Raw genomic sequence first — 13,870 nt, 5'->3', positions numbered from 1 at the left:
GATTGAATCCGGCCCAGTGGGAGAAAGTGTCCGCCGTGTTGCTGCGTTTTATTGCATTTCACCTAAATGCAATGTTGGTAGCTTAGCCTTAGTATCACCTAAGCATTTCTGGTCACTGAATGTATCCAAGGAACATTCACCTTATCAAACACAATAAAGCAAGATCGACCCAGATAAATGAATTAGCACTGAGTGGTACTAAACCAGAATGTATTATAATGTAATCATTTGTTTACAACAAAAATAAAACAACTGCATAATGAGATTATTATTGATTGATGGATCCCGGTGGTGGGTTCTACAACAAAGTGACATAAGTAGAGGTTGGTGGTCCAGATGCTGTTCTCTTTTTGGTGGCTCCCATCTTCCCCGACAACCTCAGTATTGTAATGTTCTTGAAATAATATTCTTGCAGCACATAGTTCTAACAGTTGTGCAGAACTATGACCATACTTGACTAACACTGAGTTTTATATTGTAACTTTGCTCACAGTTGCTAATCTGCAATAAAACCAAAACCAGCAATTAGTATTTAACTGTGTAGTGTAGACTAGATGGAATAAATCTAATTTATTTATTGTTTCTTTGCATTGTATAATGAACAGAGTGGTCCGCGCTCCAGGTCTTAGTGGGTATGTTTATTGGGATGTGTGGGGGAGGGGGAAGGTGGAGCGGGGGGGGGGGGGTTGAAAAGGGGGTTAGGCGGGTGGGCTGGGGCAGAAAGTGGGATATGGTGGTGCTGCACGTGGAACATGAGTACCAGATCCTGTTTGTTACAAGCTGGACGAGGGGGGGGGTACACGTGCGCTCCTATGTGTGAATGTGTGCTGGGAGGGGGGAAAAAAAAACTATGAGTCTGGGGAAGGAACGGGGGGGGAAGCGAAATGTGGGGGGGTATGTAGTAACATGGGATGGCGTGTATTGGTGTGTGCCTTCAGTGTAGGTGGTGCTGGTGTGTAATGAAGAGCCAGACACTTGAGATTGAATCCAACCTGTTTATTGGTGAGACACAGTGCTCCCCAGGTGGTTCCGTGAGTGGGGTTGGGGTTGAGGGCGGGTTAAGTAGTTTCCTGGTCAGGGAGTCGGTGGGCCCTTTTAGGGGCTCCTTGCCATGCGGCCCTTACTTCTGCACGTCCCCTTTGCTGGACCCATGGTCTCAGTCTTAGAGGACCAGGATAATGATGATGACAATGAAAAGTCCCGTATAGTGACAGTAGCGGTGTCCCGCACTGATATTGTAGTTACCTACCGGTAGGTTGCAGTCTCTAGTTCGTGCACAGTTGTCGTGTACTCCGGTATTGGTCCGGTGGTTGCTGGCACCCTGCAAGCCCGCAGGGTGTACCAGACGGGCGCCCGTCACTGCTCCGAGATGGGGGATGATGCGGTGGTCCGCGTGTATAACTCTGTACCACCTTGCCGTGGGGTTGATGATGGGCTACAAGGTGGGGTAATGCAGTAGTCTTCAAGGAGTTGAAGGCTTAAGGCCGAAACGCGTTGGAGGCAACACACCCCCACACAGACTACTGCATTACCCCACCTTGTAGCCCATCATCAACCCCACGGCAAGGTGGTACAGAGTTATCCACGCGGACCACCACATCATCCCCCATCTCGGAGCAGTGACGGGCGCCCGTCCGGTACACCCTGCGGGCTCGCAGGGTGCCAGCAACCACCGGACCAATACCGGAGTACACGACAACTGTGCACGAACCAGAGACTGCAACCTACCGGTAGGTAACTACAATATCAGTGCGGGACGCTGCTACTGTCACTATACGGGACTTTTCATTGTCATCATCATTATCCTGGTCCTCTAAGACTGAGACCATAGGTCCAGCAAAGGGGACGTGCAGAAGTAAGGGCCGCACGGCAAGGAGCCCCCTAAAAGGGCCCACCGACTCCCTGACCAGGAAACTACTTAACCCGCCACTCAACCCCAACCCCACTCATGGAACCACCTGGGGAGCACTGTGTCTCACCAATAAACAGGTTGGATTCAATCTCAAGTGTCTGGCTCTTCATTACACACCAACACCACCTACACTGAAGGCACACACCAATACACGCCATCCCTTGTTACTACATACCCCCCCACATTTCACTCCCCCCCACCACCACCACCCACTCACTCATAGTTTGTTTTTTTTCCCCTCCCAGCACACATTCACACATAGGAGCGCACGTGTACCCCCCCCCCCCCCTCGTCGTCTTTCTTTGCATTGTAGATCAGATTTGCACCGTTCAGTATTGCTAGTAAATAATTCTCACTTTTGCCTGGCTTACTCCAGCACAAAGCACTATTGGATAACAGTTAGTGTTATAGCATAAGTATTAAGGAAGCCATTTTGTTGTAGATCTATATATAACTCTAAAGTCTCAAAATTGTTTTCTTTATGGCAACCACTTTGGGTGAGCAAGCCATAAAGAAGGTTTACATGCCTCATTGCTGTGATGTGTGATACAGCTTTTACCATTAATTCTGAATGTGCTGTTATGCTGACAGTGAGATCTCGGGCAGTTTCCCGGGCAGTGATGTGCTGACACTGATAACTCAGGTCACATTTTTCCTGAAGACACCTACAAAAGATTTCCTGGAGGAGAACCGGTAAGTGCAAACATCTGAAGTAATGACGGTTATTATTTTAGTTTCTATGAAGCCTAATAGGGCAGTGGTCTGTTAATTGATTAGGGACGTATTGAGGAAAAAAGAAAGTTTCTCCAACCATGAGAGCGTCCTGCCAATAAGAGCACCCACATGTTAATGATGTAATGCTAATCTCTTTCATGGTCAGAGCTCTCACCCAGATCTTTGCAAGTTATAGTTTAACCTAAAATCACTTGAATATAGGGCCTGTTGCAGAGATGTACACTAATTCTGCCGCAGCCGCACCCACCCCCGTTGCCTCCCACAGACGGTATCCGCCTGTCAGTCACTCAGTAATTAAACTTGACGCATGCGCACTGCGACTCAGATGCATTTGCAGACCATCGATGATCGCTCAATTGCGAAAACATTAGCATTGTGTCCATCTCTGAATCAGACCTATAGTATTTACTTCTACTCAATCTCCTGTGATGGATCTACAATAACCTGGGACTTCCGCTGAAGGATGGAGTGCCATGTTTGTGACATATGCAAATGACTGACAGCTAGAAATGTGAAAGCCACTTACTTTGTGCAGAGTTAATGGCTTCCTCATTACCATATGTCATTCATTCACCAACGGGAGTGTCGACCAGCAGCACAGCTCAAGTCTCTGACGGTAGCTGCTCAAACCAGCTACATAGGAAAACATAAAGCTTCATGGATCATCATCAGTTCTTTGTATTGCACCACATATTGCGTAGTGCCTGATGTACTCGTACAGATATGACATACCTGAAAACAGTAAACATAATAACATGAGCATGCATGGGTACAGAGCTGAATAATACATGTATGAATGCAGTTATAGATCAAATCATATAGCTTATAGAATAAATTCAGCATAAGACATGAAAGGGACAAACAAGGCAACAGAAGGATTCAGAGCTGTCACATTGTGTAGACCAGATATAAGACATAGTGATTAATGTAATAGTATCCAGCTCAGCTTACAGATATTCAAGAGTACATGACCATCAGAGATTCAAATACTGCAGATAGATTTCCAGCAGGACATAAATGGGCTCATGTAAGCATGCGTATTAGAAATGTGTACAGTAAGTTTCATTCTGTATGCAGACAGACGTATCCCCCCATTGCACTTGTGTACAGAGAGAGAGGCGGAACAGGGAAGAGAGGGGGAATGCTCATGTAGCTCAAGATATTAAGGGCGTACTATGTAGAGGGGGGAAAAGCCAGATATACTTCTTTTAGGAAGTGTATCTATTGTGAAAACTGCTGATGATGATCATAATCAGCATGGACCTTGATGTATCTGTTAAACAGGGCATCCACAGGTTGGCAAAATTGTCTCAAACCAGGAGGATAAGCCACTGAAGAGATACACTAATGTATCTTACACAAATGACATAAGTAAAAGACGTATTCTACATAATATGCACAGTCACAGGCACCTGCAGTTGACTTTCCAAATTACACAAGTTTCGTACTTTGCAAATTGCATATTTTTGTGAACGCAGTTACTCCTACAGTAGCAAATGACACATTCTGGTGGAGAGCACCACTAAGTATCCCTGTATTTGAATCATATTATAGGGGATATACAGTCGGGTGCATAAATATTGGGACATTGACAGAATTTTCATATTTTGGCCTCTATTCACCACCACAATGAAATTAAACAAACAAGATGTGCTTTAACTGCAGACTTTCAGATTTAATTTGAGGGTAATTACATCCAAATCAGGTGAACGGTGTAGGAATTACAACGGTTTCTATATGTGCCTCCCACTTTTTAAGGGGCCAAAAGTAATGTGACTATCAACTCAAAAGCTATTTCATGGACAGGTGTGGGCTATTCCCTCGTTATTTCATTATCAATTAAGCAGGTAAAAGGTCTGGAGTTGATTCTAGGTGTGACATTTGCATTTGGAATCAGTTGCTGTCGACTCTCAATATGAGATCCAAAGACCTGTCACTATCAGTGAAGCAAGCCATCATTAGGCTGAAAATCAAAACAAACCCATCAGAGAGATAGCAGAAACATTAGGTGTGGCCAAATCAACTGTTTGGAACATTCTTAAAAGAAAGAATGCATCGGAGAGCTCAGCAACAACAAAAGACCTGGAAGACAACGGAAAACAACTGTGGTGGATAACAGAAGAATTATTTCCCTGGTGAAGAAAACCCCTTCACAACAGTTGGCCAAATCAAGAACACTCTCCAGGAGGTAGGTGTATATGTGTCAAAGTCAACAATCAAGAGAAGACTTCACAAGAGTGAATATAGAGGGTTTACCACAAGATGTAAACCATTGGTGAGCCACAAAAACAGGAAGACCAGATTAGAGTTTGCCAAACAACATCTAAAAAAGCCATTACAGCATCCTATGGACAGATGAGACAAAGATCAACTTGTACCAGTGATGGGAAGAGAAGAGTATGGAGAAGGAAAGGAACTGCTCATGATCCAAAACATACCACCTCATCAGTGAAGCATGGTGGTGGTAGTGCATGGCGTGGGCATGTATGGCTGCCAATGGAACTGGTTCCCTTGTATTTATTGATGATGTGACTGCTGACAAAAGCAGCTGAATGAATTCTGAAGTGTTTCTGGCAATATTATATGCTCATATTCAGTCAAATGATTCAGAACTCATTGGACGGCGCTTCACAGTGCAGATGGACAATGACCCGAAGCATACTGCAAAAGCAACCAAAGAGTTTTTTAAGGCTAAAAAGTGGAATGTTATGCAATGGCCAAGTCAATCCCCTGACCTGAATCTGATTGAGCATGCATTTCACTTGATGAAGACAAAACTGAAGGGAAAATGTCCCAAGAACAAGCAGGAACTGAAGACATTTGCAGTAGAGGCCTGGCAGAGCATCACCAGGGATGAAACCCAGCGTCTGGTGATGTCTATGCGTTCCAGACTTCAGGCTGTAATTGCCTGCAAAGGATTTGCAACAAAGTATTAAAAAGTGAAAGTTAGATTTAGGATTGTTTAGTTTGTCCCATTACTTTTGGCCCCTTAAAAAGTGGGAGGCACATATAGAAACCATTGTAATTCCTACACCGTTCACCTGATTTGGATGTAATTACCCTCAAATTAAATCTGAAAGTCTGCAGTTAAAGCACATCTTGTTTGTTTCATTTCAAAGCCATTGTGGTGGTGAAAAGAGGCCTAAATATGAGAATTCTGTCAATGTCCCAATATTTATGCACCTGACTGTATATCAAAGCTTGAAAAGAGATAATGTGAAGAGAGAGAAATTACCAAACAATCAGCACCTGTCATTTTTCTAACGCAGTCTGTAAAATGACCATCAGATGCTGATTGGTTGGTACTTTATCTCTCTCCAATCTTTGATAAACCTCCCCCTATATACCCATCATAACAGCCCTAAACGTCAAAGACAGTGCATGGAACCGGTTACAGGAAAATGGTGATGGTCAGCTGTCAGCGTTACAGACATTTACTTACATTTTTGTTTTTATTTGTAGGTTTGTTACAGGCTGGTTCACTCCCTTTCACAGGAAGAGAAAAGTTGTCCACCCCATTATGGTGCAGCAGATTGAGCCAGAAGCAGTCAGGTAAGAATGATTGTCACATAGATTAGATAGAATAGATAAAATAGAATAGATTGAATAGATGAGATAGTTAAGGTAGAATAGATAAGATAGATTAGATAAAATAGAATAGACAAGATAGATGCAACCGTCTTGTGTTTCACTTGCACTGTTTGTGTCATGTATTTTAAACAGTCAGTCACACAGATGAGTAATTGCCATGTGAAAGACACCAGTACTCACTTGTGATGGAGACCGCTTCTGGAGGCCTATGGGAGGACAGTAAACTGACTGCATTGGCAGCTCCTAATTGCTGCATTCAGCAAACTGTCACTCTTACCAGTGCTCGGATACTTGGACTTCTAGGCAGCTCTTCTGCAGAGGTTTCCATTACAAGTGACTACAAGGATCAGCTGCATCATCTTCATATTGTAGTTTCAGAGGAATGATCCCCAACATTGTACTAGTTTGAGCGGAGGAGGGTCTTGTAAGCTTATCACTAGGCCCACTCGCAAGCCCAAATGTGGAAAATCTTGCAAGCAAAGCAGAATGGTCAGTCAGTATTCACTCTCAATTTATAAAGAAGATGGTAGGTGCAATGAAATTAGGGTAATAGTTATTCTTCTTTGGTTTTTGACCTCTATCTTGTCCACTCTCAGCCTCCTTTCTAAATGGAGTTCAGTAATGGGCGATCTCCAGACAGCTCTGCTTAAGATCTTTCCTCCAGTAACAGCCGAAGAATGGATGGAGGAGAACGCACTTCCATGTTATCTGCAACTTCAGGAGCTAGTGGAAGATCTTAAAATTGCTGTGGAGAACCAGATCTAGGATATAAAATTCAGTGCACTAATGTCCTCCATGGAGCAGACTCATTGGCAGCCAGTTCTCTGATTTACATTTTAATTCCCACATTTTTACGTCAGTCTTGTGCTGAGTACACACTGGCTGACATATCTGCGTTCAATTGTACGGTCAATATATCGTGTGCACGTCGGAAAGTGTGTACAGACGATATGCCTGTGAACGTCATTCACAGACATATTGCGTCTGCTGTGCAGCACAGTCGATGGCAGATATATCTGCTCATGCTCATCGTGCACTCGCTGCCGGTGCCGGCGGGGAGGGGGCAGGCATGCGACCCACGGCCAGCGGGACCCGCGGCCAGAGGCAGGGATGGTTGTTCAGTGTGTATGGACAACCATCATCTGCAGATATATCTTTCCAGTGTGTACCCAGCTACATCACTACCTTTACCCTTGATTTTTTTGTAAACCAAAAACATTTGTAATGTACAGCACCATTTCTGTTATGTTCATGTGATAATGTAAACGTAATACATACTTTAATACAAATTATAGTGTTTCTCATTCTTTAAACAGTTATTATCTGTGGGAAAGCAGCCAGCATATAACAAGACACTACATTTGATTTTATATCTTATGTAGAGCATACTCCTCTTTTTAGTTTAAGAAACAACATCCCCGTTAGACTATCGTGGTTTAGCATTGTGTTGACCTCTGTAGACCACATATCTAGGAGTACATAGAGATTCCAGATTGTGTTTATTACTGTATACTAGATATCCTGGAGAACATACAGATCGCAGATTGTGTTTATTACTGTATACCAGATATCATGGAGGACATAGATTCCAGATTGTGTTCACCACTGTATACCAGATATCCTGGAGGACATAGATTCCAGGTTGTGTTCACCACTGTATACCAGATGTGCTGGAGGACATAGAGATTGCAGATTGTGTTTATTACTGTATACTAGATATCCTGGAGGACAGAGATTCCAGATTGTGTTCACCACTGTATACCAGATATCCTGGAGGACATAGAGATCGCAGATTGTGTTTATTACTGTAGACTAGATATCCTGGAGGACATAGAGATTCCAGATTGTGTTTATTACTGTATACCTGCCATGTCGGGATCTTCTCCCTTCAGACTGCCGGCGTCGGGATATTCAGCCACCGAGACTTCATACCATTTCTGCATGCCACAAGCCTGGTCGTGCTATTCTCCAACCAGTGCATTTTGGGATTATTGTACAATTATCTTGACCATGTTCATTAGGAGAACCTTTTTTTAATGCTGGAAGCTTAAACTATGCTAAAAATGCTCCTGGCTAACATTATCATTACCATACACTTCTGGCTAGCCTTCATAAACATCAGAATAATACACAAATGAACAATCACTGCGCACAGGGAATAAATGAAATGTGCAGGGTGTGCTGCATCTACAAAGGGGTGTCCTAGCTTCTAGTTAAGTTTAAAAGGTACCAGAATAATCAATGAACTCAAAAACCCCTCTGTATGAAACCCAGTGGTCTAAAAATACGCTATGAAGTTAGATATTGTAAATCAATTTTTACTCAAAGGGCAAGTAAACATGTTGAAACCAACAAATCAGGGATGTTAAAATAAATCACATAGGACTTAGTACATCAAGTAAAGCCGCGTATCCACTTGCCGATTAAACAGAGCGATTGAACGATTACAACATCGTAATCGTTCATTCATCGGGCAGTGTGTCGTCGGAAACGACCAGTGATGCGCACTCCCGCTGGTCGTTTCCGACATCAATCATCGCCTGAAGATGACTGTCAATCTGCCGATAACGACAGATCGCCCATTCGGGGATGAGGGAGGGTGCCTGCACTGAACGACATATCGTTCAGTGTAGGCACTACAGGGGATGAGAAACGACAGTACAATTGTTGTAATTGTACTGTCGTTACAACATCGGCAAGTGGATACGCACCTTAAGGTATGCAATCAGCGTGATCCATATGGGGTAATATGCGAAAAGTAGCTGTCTTTGAGTGGTGAGTTCAGTCTAATGCGCCACTGTGGACATTAGTCAAGAGTATGAGTTCACACAAGTTTGTTAGATCAATGTCAATATATACTGTAGTGAATAAACAGTGGTAAGGTGTCTACGGTATGGAGCGGCGTCCCGCTACTCACCCCTGATGGTGATCCGAGTCCTTGCGGTGCCGCGGTGTGTAGTGCGTTGCTCGGCATGGCCGCAGGGGGATTAAAGTGGTTTTTGAGCGCATTGATTATTCTGGTACCTTCATAAACATCAGGTTTAATAGCCTCCATCAGGTAAGATTACTCTACCGTTACTTCCCTGCAAATCACCATGACGCCATAACCATTAACACCCATAGCCATAAGGGTTGTTACAAAAATAAAAAATCCATTTCAGTGTATTCATAAAATGTCAATCAGTTGTGTTTATCGTGCAAACTGCAATTTGGGACAATAGCTGTGATAAGGACAATCTATTCTCACATGGTGGGGGGAAAAAACATGAGTCTTGAAGGTGTTAAAAACCTTTAAAAAACACTTCAGCCTTCACTTGGGTTAATCAGGGACACTGCCGCTAGATTATTTAAAATAATCCAAATTGCTATAAATCCAACTATGATGTAAATGCATTTTTCAACAGACACATTCATTGGAATACACAGGCCTCATACACTGAAAATAAAAGTCCTTTATACTGTAAATAAGAAATTGAGTCAATCATCACCCTCTTATAATACTTTATTGACCGTATAAAAACAGAACAATTAAACACCTGTCATGTACTTTCAACTAATACGACATATTGACGTCTGTACTGCATAGAAGAAATAACATTCCTACAGTATTTTACAGGTTGGTAATCTAGAACTGTATTTTATTTTTCTATCGTGCAAAATGGAATTATAAATCTCCCAGTACCTGTGTATTACATTTCCATCCTCATTACCTTGTATAGCATTGCTCCTCACAGTGACTATAGAAAGTGGCTCTGTGATCATGTCTGTATCGCATACCCATCCTCATTCCCTTGTATAGCATTACTCCTCACAGTGACTATAGAAAGTGGTTCTCAGTGATTGTGTCTGTAATGCTTACCCTTCCTCATTACCTTGTACAGCATTACTCCTCACAGTGACTATAGAAAGTGGTTCTCAGTGATTGTGTCTGTAATGCTTACCCATCCTCATTACCTTGTACAGCATTACTCCTCACAGTGACTATAGAAAGTGGTTCTCAGTGATCGTGTCTGTAATGCATACCCATCCTCATTCCCTTGTACAGCATTACTCCTCACAGTGACTATAGAAAGTGGTTCTCAGTGATCGTGTCTGTAATGCATACCCATCCTCATTCGCTTGTATAGCATGACTCCTCACAGTGACTATAGAAAGTGGTTCTCAGTGATCGTGTCTGTAATGCATACCCATCCTCATTCTCTTGTATAGCATTACTCCTCAGTGACTATAGAAAGTGGTTCTCAGTGATCGTGTCTGTAATGCATACCCATCCTCATTACCTTGTATAGCATTACTCCTCACAGTGACTATAGAAAGTGGTTCTCAGTGATCATGTCTGTATCGCATAACCATCCTCATTACCTTGTATAGCATTACTCCTCAGTGACTATAGAAAGTGGTTCTCAGTGATGGTGTCTGTATCGCATGCCCATTCCTCATTCCCTTGTGTAGCTGTGATCCTTACAGTGACTGTAGGAGGTGCTCAGTGGCCGTGTATGTACTCCATGCGTATCGATATTATCTTGAGTAGAAGTGCCCCTGGAGTGATTGGAGAAGATGCGCACTGGTCATATCCTGGGAGTAGATTCTCAGGGATGTATAGGATTCGTCTAAATGTCAACATCGCGTTTTGGACGCAGAAACTTATTGTGCACGCCTCCACTATTCACCCTAACAATTCCTAATCACACGAAAATGGCAAGCTGCGAAGTCAGAACAGGCGGAAAGTGCTGTCACAAATGGGGAAATCCGCCTTAACCCAAAAAGATGCACTAACATTGGGGATCAATGTAGATGTGCCCGAATAGCCCTAATAAAACTATTTGGGGTACTTAAGTTGTTTCAATAGCTTCTTATTAGCGTCTTTCCACAAGTGGTGAAGAATGGCATTAAGCAATTTTTTTTGGTTAAAATAAGTAGTAATGTCAAATTTGGGGTACTTTTCACCTGCTATTCAGAGGCAAATCTTTTTCGCCTATTACATTGCGGGTGGAAACCGGCGATACTCTTCCGCGAATCTCGGATTTTCGTGTCTAATTGAATACGGCCCATGATTGTAATGTTATTTTAACCATGTCGGCATTATAATTTCAAACATGACAGTACAACATCATGTTAAAAGTTATAAAACCAATACGATTAGTAGTATGCTTTAAATAACATCACAACCACATCATTGTTCTCCAGTTGGCTGTCGACAGCAAAACAGTCTACTATGTGCCTACTTCATTCTCACTACCTCATGCAACCAAGCTCCTCACAGTAACGGGATGTAGTTAAAATACCAGTGAATGGGATTCTGGCCGCCGATATACCGAAGCTGGATCACGACCGCCGGCAAAATGCAGACGCTGCTATCCCAAACGTTACAGTACTTACCTCTCCTGTCGGGATCTTCACAGTCCAGGCTTCCGGCGTTGGTATTTGAACCAGCTATCATACCCATTCCACAGTAACTATCGGTAGCTAGTGCTCATCATTACCTTGTGTAGCATGCTTCTCAGTGACTGCAGATGCCCCCTGATCATGTCTATTACATTCCCATCTTTACTACTCTGTGTAGCAGTGGTTCTCTCAGTACTATAGGGTGTATGTACTAACCCTTAGAGAGCGATAACATGGACGCAGATAAAGTACCAATCAGCCCCTGTCACGTCACAGGCTGTGTTTGAAAAATTAGTTAGGAGCTAATTGGTTGGTACTTTAACTCTCTCCAAGGCTTAGTACATAGACCCCTATGTCTGTCCTCATTACCTCGTGTAGCAGTGCTCTTCAAAGTAATGGTAGGAAGGAGTGCTCAGGGAGCAGGTCTGGGAGTGTGGTATTACCACAGAGCTGTAGAAATGATCCCTTGTTATATTAGGGCTCTTGCACAGCGTATTGACAGTAACTAGTTTAAAAGAAATAAACACTTTATTTGTAAACAAATATAAAATACAATAAACAGTCTATTTGTAGACAAATCTTTATGTGTTGGGCACTGAAAAAGGAGAGGATACCCAGGGATGAAATGTGGGTGGAGCTAGTGGTAAATGTGCTTTGGCGCTAGATGCGCTGTCACGATCAGTGCAAACACCCTGGAATAAAACGCACTCTGACCTCCACGTACCATGGCTACGCCTCAGAAAATATTGCAGTTTTAGCATCTGTACAAAATGTAACAGACAGTGTAGTATTATATATTTTAAATGCATCATTACATACTGAAACACACAATTTAGATGTTTAACAATGTCTACAGTGTGATTGGACTGAAAAAAGATTTTGAAAAACAAAATGTAACAAATATATTTTAATATTATATGGAAAATGTAACAAAGTTGATACTAACAACAAGTACACAAAGCTCTAACTTTACATAGTCACTGAACAGAAAATATATATACTCAACCATTTGCTGGGACGTGTCTTCAGTTTCCGTAATCTATATGTGCGAAAGACACGTTTTATAGTGGTTCTGGCTGTTGGTGGTGGATGAATAAAGGACTGTTAGTAAAAAATAATTTTATAAATTAAATAAATGGGGTAAAATAAACAAATAAAATAGGGAATGTAATCAGATTGATGATTATTTAAACAGATTTAAAAATATGTAGAGAAATGTTGAAAAGGTAATAGAGATAGATGTATAAATAATAGTGAAAGATTGAACACAATGAATTTAAAAGGAGTATTATCAAACCATTATCATTTATTTATAGGGTGCCTTAAGGGGTCTGCAGCACTATCTATATGGAGGATAGATTGATTATGGGTCTATTCTATCTATACCCGATCCCGGCACTGATACTGCCGGCGGTCAGAATCCCGGTAGCGTAATCCCAACGGTAGAAATCCTGATGCATGCAGGTAAGAATTCTAAATCTACCCCTAACCCTACCACTATACCTAACCCACCTCTTACACAGCCTACCCTAACCCCCAAGCACGCACACACACCCACAGCCTAACCCCCAAGCACACACACACAGCCTAACCCTAACCCCCAGGCGCGCACACACACACACACCCTAACTCTAACCCTCCCCCTAGTGCCTAACACTCACGGTCAGGATTCTGTCTGCCTGCATTGTCAGCTTCCCATAGCTATCTATCTATGAAAGCTGGTGGTAGGTGTTAGAAATAAGAATGAAGAAAGTTATAAGAATCATTAGGTATAAAATCAATTGAAATAGTAATAACCAAAAGTGTTACATTTAATGTGAAGGTAATGCTGAGTACATTATTATCGTGGCCACATACTATAATGTTTTGGCCTACAATGCTAACGAGTAGAACCAATTCAGACTGACCAAAAAAAATCTCGAAAACAGCAGATATACACCGTACACACTACCTAATAATCGTTTAATCCCAAACTATCTTTTATGTTCCAAATCATCTCTCCAATTTACAAATGTGTCCTCGTTCGTCTTTGCTGCAGTAGCGTCAAACAGTCCCTCTTGGCACGCCTGGTCCCGTGAGACTCAGCTAGCGTCTGGTGTATTTTTTGCCGGAAATTGCGTCTAAGTTGCGATGTGACTAGGACACACCAGCAGGCTGCACGGATTCATTTGATATGTGACACTTACAGCCAGATCCATAAATATTGGGACATTGTCAGAATTTTCATATTTTGGCCTCTATTCACTA

General features: G+C 42.4%; 1 protein-coding gene across 4 annotated transcripts in view; it reads left to right on the top strand.

Moving 5' to 3' along the window:
* The window catches only part of HEXD (hexosaminidase D), a 34,755-nt gene extending 27,249 nt beyond the window's left edge, over positions 1–7,506 (top strand). For all 4 annotated transcript variants that reach the window (XM_088468917.1, XM_088468900.1, XM_088468909.1 and 1 more), the window contains exons 11-13: positions 2,504–2,605; positions 6,110–6,199; positions 6,835–7,506. In XM_088468917.1, the coding sequence (XP_088325043.1) occupies positions 2,504–2,605; positions 6,110–6,199; positions 6,835–7,003 (361 nt within the window). In that variant the 3' untranslated portion in view covers positions 7,004–7,506. The remainder of the gene's footprint in view (positions 1–2,503; positions 2,606–6,109; positions 6,200–6,834) is intronic.
* The last annotated feature ends 6,364 nt before the right edge of the window (positions 7,507–13,870 follow it).

This window comes from Taudactylus pleione, unplaced genomic scaffold (genome assembly GCF_031769625.1).
Source record: "Taudactylus pleione unplaced genomic scaffold, aTauple2 ptg000012l, whole genome shotgun sequence".
NCBI lineage: Eukaryota > Metazoa > Chordata > Amphibia > Anura > Myobatrachidae > Taudactylus > Taudactylus pleione.
This window is presented reverse-complemented; position numbering and strand designations above follow the sequence as displayed.